This window comes from Cyprinodon tularosa, unplaced genomic scaffold, assembly GCF_016077235.1.
Source record: "Cyprinodon tularosa strain WSP-4 unplaced genomic scaffold, ASM1607723v1 ctg33, whole genome shotgun sequence".
Lineage (NCBI taxonomy): Eukaryota > Metazoa > Chordata > Actinopteri > Cyprinodontiformes > Cyprinodontidae > Cyprinodon > Cyprinodon tularosa.
The window spans coordinates 3,040,210-3,061,854 of NW_024039041.1; the positions used below are offsets into that span (position 1 = coordinate 3,040,210).

The 21,645-nt window shown below is 37.7% G+C and overlaps 1 protein-coding gene across 2 annotated transcripts in view; it reads left to right on the plus strand.

Moving 5' to 3' along the window:
* LOC119789003 (lysine-specific demethylase 2B) overlaps positions 1 to 21,645 on the plus strand; it is a 35,490-nt gene that overhangs the window by 1,416 nt on the left and 12,429 nt on the right. For both annotated transcript variants that reach the window (XM_038293736.1, XM_038293737.1), the window contains exons 4-12: positions 1,216 to 1,262; positions 2,851 to 3,029; positions 3,149 to 3,255; positions 5,468 to 5,561; positions 5,683 to 5,836; positions 6,139 to 6,254; positions 6,721 to 6,841; positions 15,926 to 16,332; positions 16,420 to 16,506. In XM_038293736.1, coding sequence (XP_038149664.1) covers positions 1,216 to 1,262; positions 2,851 to 3,029; positions 3,149 to 3,255; positions 5,468 to 5,561; positions 5,683 to 5,836; positions 6,139 to 6,254; positions 6,721 to 6,841; positions 15,926 to 16,332; positions 16,420 to 16,506 — 1,312 coding nt within the window. The remainder of the gene's footprint in view (positions 1 to 1,215; positions 1,263 to 2,850; positions 3,030 to 3,148; positions 3,256 to 5,467; positions 5,562 to 5,682; positions 5,837 to 6,138; positions 6,255 to 6,720; positions 6,842 to 15,925; positions 16,333 to 16,419; positions 16,507 to 21,645) is intronic.

Genomic DNA, 21,645 nt, shown 5'->3' on the forward strand with positions numbered 1-21,645 from the left:
CGTAAAAATTTAAAAAACAATCCACTGGACTTGGTTTCCAAGATTTGAAGACGTTTCACTTCCCCTCCGGGAAGCTTTCTCAATTCAAAGCTTCCTGGAGGGGAAGTGAAACGTCTTCAAATCTTGGAAACCAAGTCCAGTGGATTGTTTTTTAAACTTTTACGGAATGGCTATGACCTGGATGACTGAGAATCTTCATCAGCATAGTACAGAAACACCCATATGCGTATAGATTATTCACATTAAATGCTGTTCTATTTATTTAAGGCATAAAAATAGTGTGTAGTGTGTTTGGAGAGGGGGGTGTTGGCCTAGTGGGTTATAGCAGTGCGCTTGTGCTCTGAGAAGGTTGCAAGTACTCGGTTCCATCCCCACAGCCTGCAATCTTGGTCCCTGAGCAAGACCCTTAACTCCACACTGCTCCCCGGGCGCTGCACAGTGGCAGCCCACTGCTCCCCAAGAGGATGGGTTAAATGCAGAGAGTTAATTTCTCCAGTGTGAGATCAAAAAAGTTCAATTATTATTATTATGAGGTAATTGCCAGAAAGGATGTCTGGGATTCATGGTTATAAATGGAGAAAACCAAGAAGTCTCAGTTGAACGACTCAAATTTTATGAATGTGTGTCGTCGTTCACCTTTCTGATTGGGTCTATTTGTGTGAGAAGCAAACTTTTCATCTCTAGAAAATTAGTATGGAAGAGACTTTTCTTTTAGATTTTTACATTTTGACTGATATTGACCCATTGTGGTCGTACTTGTGATTTGAGGTGATCCAGTTTTATTGCTTCAGTTAGGCGAGTGTTGGCCTAGTGGTTAGAGAAGTATGCCTGTGCCCTGAGAAGGTTGCAAGCACCTGGTTTGATCCCCACAGCACTTAACCCCACACTGCTCCCCGGGCGCCACGCAATGGCAGCCACTGCTCCCCAAGGGGATGGGTTAAATTCCGAGGTAAAGTTTTTCAGTGTGAAATCAATAAAGTTGAATTATGATAAGTGGCTGGTTAAAACAGCCAAGCGCTCTCATCTCAGCAGTATTTTAGATTTTTTTTTCTCTTTGGTTTGTTCCTGTGTGTTTTTTTTTTTACTGGTGTGATGAAAGGACTGCTGCAGTATAGAGGACAATATGTGCAAACAGATGTTGTTAAAATGTTTCTCATTGTCAGACATGCTTCCCTGATGAGATTATTTTTCTATTTTTACTCTGCGTGTTTGCAGAATGCCTGATCCGGAATTCACAGTCAGTGAAATAAAAGGATTAGTTGGTAAGTGGAAAGCAACAAATACCACCATGTTCATATGGTAATCGCAGATTTGACATATTTTACCATGTTTTCGAAAAAAAAAAAAAGATTGGTAAAGTTATTTAAAAGTCTAAACTCGTTTTATAGACGTTGAAATGGCCACCATAAAATTGAAGCGTTTGGTTATTTACAATACCTTCTTTTGCTTGATTTAAAAAAGAAGAAATCACTGCAGACTTGCCCAAAAAAATTTGATAATTAGATTAGAAGCATGATAAATGATTATTAAATTTATATTTTCTTTTTATTTAAATTAGTACGAAATGGAAGCATTTAATTATTATATTTTAAAATACAGAGAGGTATCCTTTACATAATACATTTGTTTATGTATTTTAAATATGATGCTGAGATGAAAATAAAATGTTTGAAACCTGAATAAAAGTACAGTGGTCAGCTATGGTCCTATAGTTGTGTTGACCTTTGACCTCCTTTCAGGATATAAAGTCATTATTGATTTTTGGCTTTTTTCTTTTAGTTTCTGGTTTTGAAGTTTATACAGTTTGATTTTGATTTTAATTCTGATCCCATCAGCCCATCTTGTGGGGAACGCTAGGAATGACACTTTGAGGATCCTTTTAAAGGTATAGTGGAGGAATTTTGCAAATTTTTGAAAAGACCCGCCCTCTCCACTTAAAAAAAAAAAGCACATGCACAACCCTGTACCTGCTCCTGAGAGGGAACGACTACTAAACGGATGCGAGAGCATGCACAAGCCCATTTCTCCTCATGCACACTCACAACTGGTAAGTGAAAATGGGGACAAGCATGTAGGACGGCCTTACGTAAACCTATCACCAGAATGATTGACAATTAGAAGGACCACTTATTTTGATGATCCATCCGGAAAAAGAACATCCTCCACTATACCTTTAAGTTTTTTTATACCTGAGCAGATGAGTTGAACCCTAAACATTTTCTTACACTTGTAATGATGCACACACACATTGATAAGTCCCCTTTTTATTATTATTATTATACAGCAGCGTAATCTAACACTAGCAAAAAGGTTATAACGTTTCAGTTTTTTTTTTGCTGTCATTCTCAATGCGCATGACAGAATAAAATGAACTCTGTGTAATTTAGTGTGTTGCAGGTTATTTTTTTTTTACTTTTTAGTCACTATAGGACTATGAATAGTTATAAGCAGCTATGTTCTGAATTGTTAGAACTAATGCATTTCTGCTTGTCTTAAATTGGCATGTTTTCTTCATTTGTTTTCTTTTTTCATTTTGAAGTCTGGCTCAGGTAATTGGGCCTTTGGGTAATGTCATATTCATACCCTATAGAAATCTAAAATAGTGGCTGATTTATTTCATTTCCTTACATGTCAACCTAAAATATGCATTTAAAAACACATTTATATGCAGTATTTCAGTTATCAGTAATTTATGTACTACATAGCTTTTTAAAACTAATTTCTTCCACAGTAAATCTATTTTTTTGTTAGAGTTGCATGTTTTTTTTTAGAACAAGAACCTACAATCAATGCTTTAGAAAGGATTGTTGTCAGTTATGATATGGCTAATTTATTTATTTTTCTTACCAGGAAGTCGCAGGTCTGTGGATGTCATGGACGTCAGCACTCAAAAAGGCTCTGAAATGAGCATGGCTCAGTTTGTCCGTTATTACGAGACACCAGAGGAAGAGCGCGACAAGCTCTTCAATGTCATAAGCTTAGAGTTCAGCCACACTAAGCTGGAGCATCTCATCAAGCGGCCCACAGTGGTAATCGCAACTTAGCAAACACATGTTGAAATAGTGATAGACTTTAGAGAGGTGCAGACATCTAATGGCAAAGGAGATGTTTTTTAAGCTTAAAGGTCCCATTTTACTTTTGTTTACAGGTGGATCAGGTTGATTGGGTGGACAACATGTGGCCTCCTGATCTGAGGCATAGCCAAACAGAAGCCACCAACATTATTTCAGAGATGAAATACCCCAAGGTGCAAAGGTAAAAGTTTCTGAAATCACTCCATTAGCTGTTTTTTTAAGAGAAAAAATGTATAGAAAAGTTTAAGGAAACTATGTGTGTTTTAAAAAGTTAAGATAAAACAGGGATAATTCATAACTGCGGGCTGTCAAAAAACAAGGCCTCATAGATGTAGAGTTTAATTTAAATTTATTGCTCTTTTCGACACAGAGAATTTAGTTTCATTAATGCTGCTGTAAATGTTTTACAATTAGCCAGGTTGCTATTTTTCATTCATTCATAGACAGATGGAAATTTTGTCTTATTAAGAATAAGCAAAAAAAAAAAAAGACCGTACAGTACAAAGTTTAAATAACCTTAATTATGCAAATTTATTTGAAAGGTACAATGAACTAAGAAAGCTGCAAGGCAAGTCTTTAAAATGATTAAATCATTTGTCTAGGTGGAAAATTACAATGTCACACGACAAGTTTAGGTGCATGTAGATTGATAACGAAAACAAAAACACTCTGGTAAGTAAACAGGCTAACAAACTGAGAACTACTTTCATTTTTCACCCTGAAGTTGATAAAAGTTCAATTTTGAATTAGCATATGTTTCTAATTTATTATTGTTACACTCAGGCCCCTTTCTCTTGGAAGGTCTTCAAAATCGGAACATACATATTATGAGCTAAATATTACAACTCACAGAAAATCTAAAATAACACTAGAACCAATGTTTACACCTTTTCAACATGTGTAACTTACCAAATTGTTTTTAACTGGTTAATACTAGATGTTTTTCAAATATATGAAACATTTGACGTTTAGTTTTTTCTTATCAAAATGTCACTTTATAACTCAGACAGAGTTGGGTAGAGAATCCAAAAATGATACTGAAATAAGAGTAGCACTACTTCTTCATATTTTTCCTCAGGTAAAAGTAAAAAGTAATCTTTAAAGAAATGACTCAAGTAATTGTAAAAAATATTTGGTAAAAAAAGGCTACTCTATATTTAAGTAACTGATAAGCTTACGACCAAGGATTGCAAAAAGGGATTTATTGCTTTACCAAAGTGAAATAAAAATATAAAGTCATATGCAAACACATACAGTAATTACACATTGCAAAATGTAAGTTGAATTAACTTTCTTCACAATATATTTTTTGAGTTATAAAACGTATAAAATCAATAGTTATGGTATGTTTGAATGGGACAAATTACAGTATATTTTTACTGCATTTTTAATTGACCTCCACATGATGCGTCAGACACAGCAGATTTAAACTAACATTAAACCAAAAAGAAAAAGTTAAGGAAAGTGTGTCTCTGGTAGATGTTTGTTTTAAATGGGCTTGTATACTTACAATAAGTGAAGTAGCCAGATATTTTCCATAAGTAAGAGTTAGGGGTACTTTATCTTATTTTTACTCAATTAAAAGTAAATAGTACAATGCTTTGAAACTACCCCTAAAATGATTTACTTGAGTAAATGTAACTAGTTACTACCCACAGAGAAATAATCTTTTCATATTTTTTTAAGAAATTGTTTCTTTTCCTGTTTCCACTCTAGTAGTTGTGTTTTTAGAGCCTTTGTCCTGAAGCTAAATCAGTAATAATTTCTCCCTCAGGCTCAATATTTCCCCGTTTTCTACTGTTGTGCCTCTGCGCTGTTTTCTATCTTGGGATAGTGTTTTTTTTTCTACTACCATATTTTCGGCAATATAGGTTTAGGTTCTGTTATTTAACTTTTTTCATATAAAAGAAGCACCGGACTATAAGGCGCAGGTCATCATCTTACTTCCCTTCTCCGGTACCATTGATTCATTGTGTTTTATTCTCTTGGACCATCTCTATTGCAGTGTTATACTGCGTGATTGATAGCCTAACGTTTTAAGTTTTGACAGATGGATTTTGGGGTCCGTATACACACGCTGTAATATTATGATGAAGCACATTGTGTGTTAGTGATGCTCCTGACTACAGTAGCTGTAACGCTGCAATGCTGTGCTGTGCTTTGTAGTTTAGCAAAGTGGCGTACCACACCAAATGTATTCGAAGTCAGCGAACACAACCAGAAGTATCAATGTATAAGGTGCACTGACTTTTTTTGAGAAAATTAAATGCTTTTAAGTGCGCTTTATATTGCAGAAAATACTTTACTAACCTTTCTCCTTACTTCAAAGTGGTGAATAGGTTTATTATTTGAACAGCTTTTGTGTGTATTTTAATTCTTTTATTTCCTTTCAGATACTGTCTGATGAGCGTGAAGGGCTGCTACACAGACTTTCACATCGATTTCGGAGGAACTTCAGTTTGGTATCATGTATTCAAAGGACTAAAAGTATGTCTGTTTAGTTTTTTTTTTTTTTTTTTCTAATAAAGTTATATCACATCAATGCCTAAACTAAGATTTTTCAATGTGAGCAAAATCCTTTGCAGTAAAAAACACTTCTTATTGTCAGGTGTTCTGGCTTGTGCCTCCAACCCCATATAACCTTGCACTGTATGAGGACTGGGTCCTTTCAGGCAAACAGAGCGACATCTTCCTGGGAGACCGAGCTGATGGATGTCAGAGAGTGGAGCTTAAACAAGGATACACCTTCTTCATCCCGTCTGGTGAGCTGGCATAGTGGTCTTTAAGTTGGCAGGAGAAACAGATCAGTCAGCAGTTAAATAAGAAAGGGCACCTTTAGTTGTTACTGTACGGTATCTGCTAGATTTCTATGCAACGTGTAATCTGGAGTTAAATTACTGTATTTTCTCTGTATGAAAAAAACTAATCAATAGAATATATAAAATCAATCAATCAACCAATCAGTCCATCCATGCATCCATCCATGGTAGACATGTCTATTACATCATGCTTTTAGACAATTTCAGCCTTCCTTATAGATTTTTATTGCTTTTTGCTAATTTAGGATGGATCCATGCGGTTTACACTCCTGTGGACACACTAGTGTTTGGAGGCAACATTCTGCACAGCTTTAACATCCCTATGCAGTTTACCATCCATGAGATAGAGAACAGGACAAAGGTAGGAGTCTGCACTCTGGAGTGCCGGAGAAAAACCTGACCTGCACAATGATACAGTGAACTCTGTGAACCATAGATTAATTATGGGGTAAAAGAAATGTTTGAAGTTCAGTTTTAAAATGAGAAAATAATTGTTGTCTTTTTGTTTTATGTTTTGGTTTCTTCACAAGACGAAATCATTTTAAACATTCAAGAAAATAAAACAACCTTTTTTAAAGCAACTTTTCAGTCTGTGCTATTTGCATATGTGTCTTAAATGTTCAAAGTATTGTCTGCTTAGGATGCAACATAACAACTGTTTCTTAGACTGTCTTCTGTTTTGTCTGGATTTATAACCGACCATGTATAAAAATAAATGTTCCTGTGAGCCCTCTTCCTTTCCACACACACATATCAATTATTGAGGTTTGTTTAAAAAACGTAGCATTGCAAAAGGAATCTGAGTTCATAAATTCGTCTTTCCTCAGGTTCATTCCAAATTCCGCTTCCCGTTTTACTACGAGATGTGCTGGTACGTCCTGGAGCGATACCTGCACTGTCTGACCAAACGGTCCTACCTCACTCAGGAGATGCAGAAAGACTCTCTTTGTGAGTACGATTAATTACTATTACACACAAAAAGTTCCCTGTACCAACAGGAAAATGAATGAGCACAACATTATTATTTCTCAAATAAAAATAAACTTTTGCTAATAAATAAAAAGGGTATAGAGGAAAATCTTTTGGCTTTGAGTTCTGGGTGATCTTCTTACATATTGGCATGGTTTTGCTGTGCATGCGCACTTCTACTGTTCATGTATCTGGTTAGCTTTGGTTTAAGCTAGCTCAGCTCTCACTGTATATGCTTTGAAAATGGCTGAGAGTTGCAAAAATCAGTTTTAAAAGTTTATAAGAAGTAGAGGAGCCATCAAATGACAGAAATATAGACCAGGGTGTATCTGGGCGATTTCATTCACACAATGGCAGAAGAACAGGTAGCATGGTCTTAAACCCACATTACATAAAGTCCGTCCATAACTTGAAAATTTACTTTAAGGATTTTTTTCCCCCCAGAGGCAATAAATATATTAAATAAGTTTAGTTATTTATCTCTAATTACCTTAAAGACTCCCAACATGACTTGCAGAGAAGCATCACTTTCTCTTCCACCCCATACAAGACAACAAATAGCTCTAAAATCTTAATTCTTTCTTTATCATCTGTCTTGTTAGTATATTGATGTGAGTTAGGCATCCCCAAAGTCGGTCCTCAAGGGCTGCTGTCCTGCAGGTTTTAGAGGTTTCCCTGCTTTAGCACAGCTGATTCTAATGATTGCAGTTCAGCAAAAGCCTGTTTATCAGCTATCAATGAAAATCAGCTGTGCAGATTCAGGGAAACCTTTAAAACCTGCAGGACAGAGGCCCTCTAAGACCGACTTAGGGGATGCCTAAAAGTAATTAACTACTGTATTTTGGTTGTTGGTTTACTGTCATGCTACGTTCAGACCACAAGCGCTGGAAGCAGCAAAAAAGCACTGCGGTCAGACGCACATCAAGGGAAGCTTTGATGCCCCTGAAGCAGCTCCAGTAAAGTTTGTCCAGATGCGTCTGATGCTTCTGCTGCTCCTGTGTTCAATGGCGTTTACCACTACTGTTTGCTGTGGCTGGAAGGCATTTTTCATGTGTAATCCAAACTGCAGGCACCAGAATAATTAAATCGAACATATTTTGCCTGTAGGTTTTGACATTTTAGGCTCATTTATGCATTAATAAACTGTTTCAGTGGAGTGATCATAGCGATCTGCATCAGATCCATCTCCCTGCCAGCTCCCAGATCAGCTCCTCTGATTGGTTGAAGTGGCGCATCGTGCAGCAAAAGTAACATTTTTCCTACTCCAGCAGCTGCTGTTTTTGATCTCATGCGTCAGATGCGCAGAAGCTTATGACGCATTGCTTCAGCTGCTCAGACGCCCTGCTCCCACTGCTCGAAACGCGCTGCAGGACCTTTTGCTGCGCCAAGATACTCGTCAACCGTTAACTTTGCATGTAAACTAGCTGCTTCTGCTGCCTCTAACTCGTGCAGTCTGAATGTAGCATCAATATGAAAACAATTAAAATGTCAAATTAGTTACAACATTCCAACTGAGAGTATCACTGCTTCCACCCTCTGGTTTAGAGGGGAATTGCTTGTGAATTATGTCCACATGGTGGCCAATAGATGCATTTCCATTAACCATCGAATTGCATAAATTGTAGTTAAGAGAAAGAATTTCCAAAATGGAAACACTGCAATTTTGAAAAAAAAAAAAAATCTATATTTTCAGTGAAAAGTTTTCACACTTCGTTTCGGTGGTATTTCGGCCATATCAAAATACTTAGATTTTACAAAAATAAAACTACAAATGAAACACTTTTTTTCACATCCAAGAGTCAAGTGATCTGAAGATGGATCTAACCACCTTGTGGAAAGACGTACCGGTAACAGGAACAGTTGTTGGTGGATGATGCCGGCCACTAGAGCCGTGCCTGAAATATGGATATATTCCATGTGTTTATATCCGCCGCTGTCATGCTCTTTTCAGAGCTTTTGCGTAAACAAATGTATTCAAGTGCATTAATCATATTCGTTATTACATGGAAATACCAAACTTTTCAAATTTAGTAAAATATCAAAGTTTTTCACTTATTTGTAATGGAACCGTAGTTAGTGATTGGCTTAAAGTGACCATAGCCCCCCCCCCTGGTCCCCCCATCTAGCTTCACCCCTGATTACTAAGGAAAAAAAATAAAAACTGAAAAAAATAGAATAAAAAGAATTAAGAAGAACTCAGTGATGAACAAGTTGTTAAAGACATAATCAAGTGGGAATGCTTATGCATTCCCACTTATTGTTTTTCACTTTTAATTTTTCTGACTCTAACTAGTCCCGCAGTTTTCAACTGATTTCAACAATTTTGGTATCAAAACGTTCAGCTTGTTCAGGAGAATTCTGCTATGTCTTTTGGTAAAGATATTTTTTGTAGTTTTCGCGATATTCAGCTTTTTCTGCGTTTTTTTTTGTCCCATTGAAATGCATGTAGAATTCTTAGATTTCAGCATAATTCAGCTAAACCTTCATCATCTTTGACCTTTAACTACTTCAGCATACTTTCAGCTAGAAACACCATTCAACTTTTAAAATGTTTCCGTATCTTTCTGCTATTACCGTTTAACTCGGCTTTCTGCTAACTTTTACAATTTTGCTTCAGTGAAGCTTCAAACTTTAAAAGAAAATTTTAAGATTTTCAGATTTATAATGGAAGTCTATGGACGGAATTCTTCAACTGCTAGAGTGCGTGCTCTAGCTTTTGAGCTGTTCTGGTTTTTCCGAACAAATTCTTCTCACTCCCTCATTTTTAACTCAATTGAAATAAATTATACATCAAAACGTAGGGATTTTTGTCAGGATTCAGGAAATGTAACCCTCATCTGTGTGGCATTTACGGTTTTCCGACAGTTTGGCCCAGACCACGAAGAGGTCCACACTTCTCCAATAGAAATCCAATGAGAGGTCTCTGAAAATCCGAACTGAAAATTAAAAAAAAACAGACTTTTTCGTATCGCTCCCATTCGGGATCCGTTTGACGTAGCAACACGAGCCTTGTGCAAGTTGTTCCTCAGACCTTCCTAGCACTCACATTGAAGGAAGTGTGTCGATATCTTTTTTTCGTTTAGCTAGGAAAAAGGTTTGTTCGGGGGTAACAAATCTGTCCGAACCCCAAAATCAAGATTTTGACAATTATACACTTTTTTACATCGTCACCACGCCTAGACAAAATATTGTAGAAATATGAAAGTTACACCAGTTGTAGTCCAAAGATGGCTGATGCTCACGGTGAAAGAATTTTTTGAATACCTAATACGGTTTTGGCTCACCGCTCGTTTGTTCGGAGGGAAAGTTTTGCTTTTGAGAGTTCTGCTCTACCATTGTGCTGCATGTTATTCAATGAGACCAGCAGGATTTCTTAAACCTTTTTATTCCTCCTTCCCATTAAGGCTGTGAATGAGCTACAGCCATGAAAGTTACCCCAATTGGAGACAAAGGATAGCTCTCGCTTAGACTGAAAGAATTTTTTAGATACCATTTACGGTTTGTCTTCAGCACTTGTTTGTTCGGAGCTGAAATTCCCATTCAAAAAAGCCTGAGAGGAAAGGAACGAAAGTGAAGCGCATGTCTCTCTGTCACTGACAGGCTCGTTAAGCGTTGTCAAGGTAACCGTGCTTCAAAGAGATTTTACCTCCACCACTTTAAACAGCACATTTTAATCTAATGGAGGGAGACAACACTGATTTAACATTAGGAAGCTGATACAATATGACTACTGGCAAATGACCCTTCCCTTCACACGCAACCCTGATAGACTTTCAAAATAAGACTCCGGGGACCCTTCAAAATAAAAGCCCCTAAATTAAACTCATATTTTTTTCCCCAGCATATGGCTCAACATTATGACCCAAACTCAACCACTTTTTTAAAAATGAGACTCTAGGGGGTTTTCAAAACACACCCCATGGAAAATTTCAAAATAAAAGCCTCCCATTGCCACTTTATCTACTGCCCTAATAACAAGGGAAAAGAGTAATTTAACGATTGGAAAGTCATCAAGTATCATTGCTGGGTTTGACCCTTTTCTCAACACACAACCCTGCTAGACTTTCAAAATAAGACTCCAGTGACCCTACAAAATAAAAGCCTCTATATTATACTCGCCTATTAATTGATGCAAATGGCTCAGTATTATGAGCCAAACTCTACCAGCTTGTTTCTATTGGACTCTAGGGACCTTTTCAAAACATACCCCAGAGCAAATTTCACAATAAAAGTCTCCCATTTACACTCTAATACAGCATCTATTCACTCAATAACATGGAAAACCAGTGATTTCATATTTGGAAATGGATTCTATATCACTGCTGGGCATGACCCTTCCCTTGACACACATCCATGATAGACTTTCAAAATAAGACTAAAGGGAACCTACAAAATAAAAGCCTCTTCCTTATGCACACTCATTCATTGTGCCGTATGGCTTGTAGCTATGACCCAAAGTCAACCAATTTCTTCAAATTACACTACCAAGGCCTGTGGACCACACACCTCAGTGCATATTTCTTAATCAGGTTCTAAGATTTATACTGTAATAAAGCATCTGCTAACCTTGTAACATGCAGCCTAAGCCTGCCAACGGTGCTTTCATTACCACAGCGGCTCGTAACATGCAGGTTCAATTTTTTAAATAAATTCAGCTCCTTAAGTGGTATTAGCTCTCTTTCTATAAGCTTCTCTCTCTGTCCTTCCTCTGCTTCTCATGGTCAGTCTTGCACATAGGTTTGTAGATTTTCAATCCTCTAAGGATGACACTGTTTTCTTTATGCTGATCAACCGACACATTTTAAATAATTTTCCAATTGTTTTGCCAAGTCTTGACATTTCCACATATGATTTCAAAATGTTAATACTTATTCAATACCATCGTCCTCAACATTTTACTTCCCATCCTTAAGCTACTAATTTTTTCTTCAACCAGATAAGATTAAAGTTTTTCTTTGTAATTTCTTTTCTACTTCAGTTAATTTCATACTTTTCAGCCTATGTTGTGAACTTTGGCTTCATTCTGCTCTGTTTCTGGACAGGAATTAATCTTTTCTGTTTGCTGCTAATTCATAACACGCCTGACAGGTTTCTGGAAAGTAGGTAAACCCCCCTTCAAAATTTCTTTATACATTTTTCTAGAAACTTGGGAGACATTATATTAAGACCCTTCTAGTGCCCACATTCAAGACATTTTTTGATATCATGTATGGTTTGGCTGTGCAGCTTTTAAGATGAGTCTGTTTCTGCAATTTTACTGCCAAATGATTCTACCCTACAAAATCTTCAGATAATTCAATTGTTTTCTGCAGTTTGAACTTTCTGATGACTTCCTATCACATTTTCATATGTTCTGCAGTTAATTTCAGCTTGTTTCATTCAGCAAAAGCATTCCCACTTTGATGTTTCTCCGAAACAGCTTTTTCTAGTTATTATTATTATTATTATTATTATTATTATTCCACTTTCCGTACGTTTTTTGGACTCTTTCAACTCCTTCATACTTCATCCGATTACAACAAATTTGGTATCAAAACGTTCAGCTTCTTCTGGGCTAGTGTGCTATGACTTTTGGTAACTTCAGCTATTATACTTTTTTAAATATTTAGCTTTTTATGACTTTTTTTGGCCCATTGAAATACATGTAAAACTTCAAAAATTCCACTAAATCTTCAGCTACTTTGCCCTTTAACTACTTCAGCATACTTTCAGCTAGAAACACCATTCAACTTTTAAAATGTTTCCGTATCTTTCTGCTATTACTGTTTAACTCGGCTTTCAGCTAACTTTTACAGTTTTGCTTCAGTGAAGCTTCAAACTTTTAAACAATTTTTACAGATTTTCAAATTTATAATGGAAGTCTATGGACGGAATGTTCAGCAGCTAGAGTGTGCCACTCTAGCGTTTTCAAACATTTCACTCATGCCGAACAGCTTCAACTCACTCGCTCATTTTTTACTCTATCTAGATAAATTTTACATCAAAACGTAGGGATTTTTGTCAGGATTCAGGAAATGTAACTCTCATCTGTGTGGCATTTACGGTTTTCCGACAGTTTGGCCCAGACCACGAAGAAGTCCACACTTCCCCAATAGAAATCCAATGAGAGCTCTCTGAAAATCCGAACTGAAAATTCAAAACAACAGACTTTTTCGTATCGCTCCCATTTGGGCACCGTTCGATGTAGCAACATGAGCCTTGCTGAAGTTGTTCCTCAGACCTTCCTAGCACTCACATTGAAGGAAGTGTGTCGATATCTTTTATCGTTTAGCTAGGAAAAAGGTTTGTTCGGGGGTAACAAATCTGTCCGAACCTCAAAATCAAGATTTTGACAATTATACACTTTTTTACATCGTCACCACGCCTAGACCAAATATTGTAGAAATATGAAAGTTACACCAGTTGTAGTCCAAAGATGGCTGATGCTCACGGTGAAAGAATTTTTTGAATACCTATTACGGTTTTGGCTCACTGGTCGTTTGTTCGGAGGGAAAGTTTTGCTTTTGAGAGTTCTGCTCTACCGTGGAACTCCATGTTATTCAATGAGACCAGCAGGATTTCTCAAACCTTTTTATTCCTCCTTCCCATTAAGGTTGTGAATGAGCTACAGCCATGAAAGTTACCCCAATTGGAGACAAAGGATAGATGTCGCTTAGACTGAAAGAATTTTTTAGATACCATTTACGGTTTGTCTTCAGCACTCGTTTGTTCGGAGCTGATAATCCCATTCAAAAAAGCCTGAGAGGAAAGGAACGAAAGTGATGTGCATGTCTCTCTCTCACTGACAGGCTCGTTAACGTCGTCAAGGTAACCGTGCTTCAAAGGATTTTACCTCCACCACTTTAAACAGCACATTTTAATCTAATGGAGGGAGACAACACTGATTTAACATTTGGAAATGGATACAATATGACTACTGGCCATGTCCCTTCCATTTACACCCAACCCTGATAGACTTTCAAAATAAGATGCCGGGGACCCTACAAAATAAAAGCCCCTACATTAAACTCATATTTTTTTCCCAGCATATGGCTGAACATTATAACCCAAACTCAACCACTTTTTAAAAATTAGACTCTAGGGGGCTTTTCAAAACACACCCCACAGCAAATTTCAAAATAAAAGCCTCCCATTGCCACTTCATCTACTGCCCTAATAACAGGGGGAAAGAGTGATTTAACGATTGGAAGTCATCAAGTATCATTGCTGGGTCTGATCCTTTTCTCAACACACAACCCTGCTAGACTTTCAAAATAAGACTCCAGTGACCCTACAAAATAAAAGCCTCCATGTTATACTCGCCTATTAATTGATGCAAATGGCTCAGCATTATGACCCAAACTCTACCAGCTTGATTCTATTAGACTCTAAGGACCTTTTCACAACATACCCCAGAGCGAATTTCACAATAAAAGTCTCCCATTTATGCTCTAATACAGCATCTATTCACCCAATAACATGGAAAACCAGTGATTTCATATTTAGAAATGGATTCTATATCACTGCTGGGCATGACCCTTCCCTTGACACACATCCATGATAGACTTTCAAAATAAGACTAAAGGGACCCTTCAAAATAAAAGCCTCTTCCTTATGCACACTAATTCATTGTGCAGTATGGCTTGTAGCTATGACCCAAAGTCAACCAATTTCTTCAAATTACACTACCAAGGCCTGTTGACCACACACCTCAGTTTACATTTCTTAATAAGGCTCTAAGATTTACACTGTAATAAAGCATCTGCTAACCTCGTAACATGCAGCCTAAGCCTGCCAACGGTGCTTTCATCACCACAGCGGCTAGTATCATGCAGGTTAGTTTTTTTTTATAAATTCAGCTCCTTAAGTGGTATTAGCTCTCTTTCCATAAGCTTCTCTCTCTGTCCTTCCTGTGCTTCTCATGGTCAGTCTTGCACATAGGTTTGTAGATTTTCAATCCTGTAAGGATTGCACTGTTTTCTTTATGCTGATCAACCGACACATTTTAAATAATTTTCCAATTGTTTTGCCAAGTCTTGACATTTCCACATATGATTTCAAAATGTTAATACTTATTCAATACCATCGTCCTCAACATTTTACTTCCCATCCTTAAGCAACTACTTTTTTCTTCAACCAGATAAGATTAAAGTTTTTCTTTGTAATTTCTTTTCTACTTCAGCTAATTTCATACTTTTCAGCCTATGTTGTGAACTTTGGCTTCATTCTGCTCTGTTTCTGGACAGGAATTAAGCTTTTCTGTTTGCTGCTAATTCATAACACGCCTGACATGTTTCTGGAAAGTAGGTAAACCCCCCTTCAAAATTTCTTTATACATTTTTCTAGAAACTTGGGAGACATTATATTAAGACCCTTCTAGTGCCCACATTCAAGACATTTTTTGATATCATGTATGGTTTGGCTGTGCAGCTTTTAAGATGAGTTTGTTTCTGCCATTTTACTGCCAAATGATTCTACCCTACAAAATCTTCAGATGATTCAATTGTTTTCTGCAGTTTGAAGTTTCTGATGACTTCCTATCACATTTTCATATGTTCTTCAGGTAATTTCAGCTTTTTTCATTCAGCAAAAGCATTCCCACTTTGATGTTTCTCCGAAACAGCTTTTTCTAGCTTATATTAAATGTTAGGTTTAGAATTTAAAAGCTCTTAATTTAAAAATAGCGGTCGCTGACTTTGAACTGCACTAAATGAACCAGATTGAAAGTGTTTTTTTATCAGCTTACTTTAGGTCACAACAGAGAACATTGGTTTGAAAGACTGAATATGAGCAACTTTAATTGTGAGAATCCTTCAGATAGGAGGTTTTACACAATGACCATCGAGTTGTGATTACATTTAATTGTAGTTAAGCGTGTAAAATGTCATCCTTTGAATTTAATACTCAAGGTTAATTAACAAATAACTATTTTGGACTAAATCAGCATTGTTACACTTATTGATACCCATCGACTCCTTCAAAATACATAATGACCTTAAACTTTCTGTGGTTCTAAAATATCTTTGAGGATCTAAACGATTTAGTGAGTAAAAGGCTTGAGACATATATATATATATTTTTTAGACTATGAGACAAAGACAAAGACAGAGAGCCCCTCTTCAGACTCCAGGAGTCAGGACATAAATGAGGACTCCTGTGGACCACAAGTCAGGGACAGCCATGAAGAAAAAACTGACAGGCCAGCTGGAGATGGCGCCTGCTCGCCTGACAACATCAAGACCCCACTGCTCAAAACGGTTTTATCTGTCGACTCGGAGGACAGCTGTAATCCTAGCTCCTCCTCTATAGATTTCCCCAAAACCCCCTCAGATTCTCCAGGCTCCGATCCTCAGAGCAGGTGGACTCATCTGACGCAGCATGAGCTGATCGGGCTCAGGACGCTGGTGGAGAAGCTGGAGTCTCTCCCTGAAAATAAAAAATGTGTTCCGGTGGGAATAGAGAGTCCTCAGGCGCTCCTGGATGACATGAAGGTAACAAATGTAAAAAGAGACATCACAATGTTATAGGCTCAATGGAGCAGACATGTTTACAGTCTTCTTTCCTCATTGGTTGTTTAGCTTGTCCTGAGGGAACACGCTGACGATGACCCAAAGTTGGCGATCACCGGGGTGCCTGTTGTGTTGTGGCCTAAGAAGGAGTTAAAGGTAAGAAGAAGGAAATAAATGTTTTAGAGAGCATTCATTGATTCAGTTTCCAGTCCTTACAAAGATAACTTTATCTCATGTGTGTTGAGCGAACTGCTACTGCATTCAGGAGGAAGGGCTGAAATGGAGGAGCTCCTTTTGCATCCACTGGTGGTCAAATATCAAAGCATAATTCACTGTTTCTAGGAGGGCTTCCATGGAGCACTGGATCTAAATTTTCTTTTATGTTATGTTGGGATTCTTTCACTGATAAATTAGCTGCAAAGAGGAAAAACTTTGCTAGATCTGTGTCAGCTTGGGAATCAGCTAAGGAATCTTTAGGTCCTGCTGTTTGGTTTCATGATAGTACCATATTTTCACGACCATAAGGCGCACCGCACTAAAAGGCGCAGTCTCAGTTATGTGTGCCATTACTATATTTAACACACACATAAGGCGCACCGGACTATAGGGCGCGGGTTTTATATACCGGTACATATCCTCTACTACGTTTAAATACCTCTACTGCGTATTTAAAAATAGAGCGGGAGCAAAACTGAGTATGATTGTGTTTTATTCATGTATTTATTACAAAGTATTAATCAAACCCATCGAAGTCATCATCCTGTTTCTGAATTAAACAGCTGCACTAAATCAGACATGCCAATTTCCCCTTCTTCGCTGTCGGCGCTGCCTTCCACTTTTCGTGAAACTGTGGTCTCCGTCGGTCATCCAACGCTCCAACGCCGCTCGCAGCCTTACTTTGAACGGCCGGTTCACACCGATGTCGAGCAGTTGAAATTCCTTTGTCAGACCTCCCGGAATAACAGCAAGCACAGCGTCCATTTGTTTCACCATGTTTTTCACATCGGCTGTGAGATGGGCACGCATGGAGTCACAGATTAACAGCGATGGTGATGCGTGGAAAATGATGTTGGCTTCCTCTTGTCACCTGTCAAAGTGCCCCTGGGCAAGGCACTCAACCCCAAGATGCCTACTTATCTGTGTACCAGTGAATGAATGAGTGGTTTTTACCAGAGTGACTGGATGAATGTGGCTAAAGTGTAAAGTGTATGTCAAAGCACAACCATTTAACACCATGCTAAGAAGTACAGACAGAAATGACTGTTACTGCTCATTACTGCTCAGACTTTAAATGAAGTGTAAACATGGCACATTTTTCTGCTTTTTATTTTTTTGTTTTTTATAATCGTTTTATTGTTTCCTTTTAAACATACGTGCACACAGACCTCAGTTGAACAAGTATTTGAACATATGGAAGAGAGTACATTCCAGAACCATAATAAAGGAAAAAGCAAACAAAAATAAATAAAATAAGGGGGTGGGGGGGTGATATGTTTAGACATTTGCATTGACTTAGTTTTACTTATGGTAGTAATCTTTAAAGGGGGGGCATATGTCATAGAAAGTATCAGTTTTGCTTTTCATCTCAAATCTTATCTTTTCCATTTGAACATTTCATAATTCTTAATTCCAACAGATTAAGAATGAATGATGGATTATTTTTTCCAGTTAAACAAGATAAACCTCCTGGCTAAAAGTTTATCAAATTTTTGTGGAATAACTTTGACCTAAAGGCAGGGCTTGATGTTAATTATTGCCCGATCGCCTGTGGCAAGTAGTTTTTATTGTCTGGAGAGTACAAATTTCATTTGCCCGGCGGGCAAATTCAATGATCGCAAAAAAAAATATTTATCTCTCAAAATTACTTTAAAATCACTGACATTTGCTGAAAACGACCCACAAGCGTTGCTGGCGCCATTTTTGTTGTTTTCTACACATTCTTGTGTGATTTGAAAAAGCCGTGTGATTTTCCGCTAGATGCCGTGATTCAGCGCTTGGGGAGGGAATTCTGCAGAGCAGCAGCTGGATGATGAATTTAATCTATACTTTAATACTAGTTAGAATAAAAATGATCAGTCAGGAAAAATAATAATAATAACTGTATGCACACAGTGTAAATATTTCTATCATATGGCAGTGTTCTGTACAGTGATGCAGGTCATACATTAAAAAATGTTTATTAAATGTTTTCCTCTTAGACATTGGAGTGGTGCATTTAAATGTTATAGAGCTAAACATGTTAAATTGGTGAGTAGTAGCAAAGTAAGTTTTTAACCTGTCAGTTTTTTAGATTTTAACTTTAAAATTTATATTTTTCCAAGCACACAACAGTTTAAAGCAAAGTTTAGTTTGAAAAGAATGTGCAGGAAGGATTGAAAAGCATGTTAACATGGTAATGTGGGCTTGAGTTCATTATATGACGCATGCATATACACACCAGGAACCTGTAAACTGAATTACCAAAAAACATTTAAAAAACAAACATGTTTCATTGATATATATACAACAATGAATATTAGGAACTATATTTATCAAACATTATACTGGGCAAGTAAAAATTGTTTCTGGGCAAGTGAAATGTGAAAGTTGTTGTGATGTCTACCCCAGGGTCTTTCGGCCATTCTTTAGATACTCCAGTGCAGGCATTTACTCCGATTTAGACACATCCTTTCAACCGTTAGAATCATTTTATATTAAAGCTGTTTAAAATGATAAAAGTTTAGAACTGCTTATTTAAAGCAGAGTTTCTGACTTTGAATCTGCTGGTAAGATCTTATAGAAATCACTCCTATCCAGGAAAAGCATCCCTTCTGCATATGTCATGTATAAATGATGCATGTGTCATATAAATATTGTGTAGTAAAGTTTCTGCTGGTCTCATCAAGCCTCTGGATGCTCCCACCCAGATCCCCCAGAGGCTCTTTGTGTTTGCCTTTTCTCCTGAGAAGCTGTATTGGTTGTGGACAAGGCGGCTCTCCTCTCCTTATGATGCTCAGAATGAATATGACAACACTTTTGCTGCTGTACTTTGCTTATTGGATGGAGGCGTACACCCCCCCCATTACATATTCTGATCCTCGGCTTCCTCCCATTGGCTCTCTGCTTTTCAGCAACACCCCCAGCTTCCAGGGAGCATATCCATGATAATGAGGGAGACTTGGTGTGTTTGAATGTGTGTGTGTGTTTCCTACATCTGCTTGTGGTATTGTGAAGCTTTGGAGCAGGAGGGAGGGCTGTAGGCTTGACAGCATTAGCAGGAGTAGGAGGAGGAGGAGGAGGAGGAGACTGCAGCCATGTCAGTTTGCTATGAGCTGGACGGCATCTGAAAACTGAAAACAAGCCATGGCCATGTCGCTGAGCGCTGATGATGAGGACTACGACTCAGACTCTGAGCAGGTTAGCACACTGACGCCCTGCAGGCAGGCACGGCGAGGTAACTGGAGGAATGTTTGATGTTTACGCTGCGTGGAACATCACAGAGCAGTGAGGAAATTGAGCTTCTGTGAGACAAAAGCATTAATCCAGTCTACCCTCAGTGCTCTGTCTTTGATTTTACCCTTCGTTTTAGTTTCCCTGTTTGAGTGTTTGTCACATAAAATGTGATTTGTTGAAGATCCAGGTTTTTTTTTTTTTTTTTTATTTGGCTGGTGGTTGCATTACGATGCAGATTGATTTCTGATTCAGTGACCAGGTTGTGAAAATTTTAAATTTTGTTGATATTTCAATGTGAATGAGATCATTAAACCAGATGCTATAAACCCAAGCTTTAACCGTAATATAACTTGCTTGCACATTTTCTTTTTTTTTTTTTTGAAAAAATTTCCCTACTCCACTGCTCACCTCAGCGCCACACCCCCCACCCGCACTTAAAAATCTGTGACCGCATTTGAATGAAACAAAACCCTGAGTGCTGATGAACGAGTCCATCTTGTTTTGCTGTCAAAAAGAACAAGTCATGTGACCGTTTACAAATTTGATTCCCCTTTTTTTTAAAGTCAGTTGGCTTAAGGCGAGAGTGTGGCTCTGATCCTATAACTTTAACAACAGCCTGAGTAACTAGTGGTTCAGTCAGTGTCATCTATTAGTTTGAAATGTTTGGGCTTTTTTTCATTTATTCAAGACATTTACTCTAAAGGTATAACTTGATCTCTACCGCTACCTTCACCTGTTTAAATGTATTGATTTTTAAAGGTTGTAATTTTTTTATTTATCTAGCTTCTTTCCATTTTTCCTTTTCTTTTTCTAATGACTGAGGCTTAAACTGCTAATTGGTCATATGTCTTGCCCTATTTACAGTTGAAAAAAAAAATATAAATCATATGATAAAATAGGAAAACTGCAACTGACAAATATATATTTTCCCAAAGAAAATTTAATAGAGAGATCTGGTTTTATCAGCTATTGTGCTGAGAGGAAAGGAGAAGGGATTAATCTGTTTCCTCACTTGCCATTTGAACTTGTGTTTTAACTGCCCACTTTTTGCTGTGATCATGAAATAACTAGCTTTTTAATATTTATCTAAATATCTGTCATGATGCAATGGCTCAGGACTGATCTCTATGGCTTGGTTATCTGGTCCCTCCCTCTTGTTAATCCTTGTGAATCCCCCTAAAACAAAACAAAAAACAGCAAAGAAAAAAGAACAAAACAAAAAAAAAAAACTACAGGGCAGATTGCAACCCCCCCCTCTACTCCTGCTTCCTCAATACCTCCCATTAATCCTGTCTGCCAACCCTATGTCTGACGTCCATGTCAGTCTGTTTCATGCCTGCTCACTGAGTAAAATTATCTCTATGTACTTAAATTGAATGCACTCCCTTTTCTTTCCCTGATAGAGGCTCTCTAGTTACAGTCCTCATTGGTTACAAGTGTGTGTGTGTCATACACTGTTCTGTTAGGGAACGGGACGTGGCTGTTGCTATGCTGACACCAGGAAAATCTGCACTGTCGATGTAACTGAAGGAATCCAGGCTTCATCTCCTGTAGCTGCAGTGTTTTTCACCTCTTGCTCTTATTTCTCTATAACTCCCCCCCACCCCCCACCACCCAATCGCCCACTCTCCTGCTCTGTGTTTCATGCACGATAGTGGGGAGTATTCATCTGATTAAAGGAACCACCACTTTGCTGTTGTTTTGGCTCTGAGCCTGCAAGGGAGAAACATCCTACCAGAAACAAAAACGGTCAAATATTTATAATCTTTATTGCACAGATGTTTCAAATGGAGCACAGGTTATAAGGAACACATGTCTTTATCATTCTGTGTGCTCTTGTTGTGGCAGAACAATGTGCCTTCT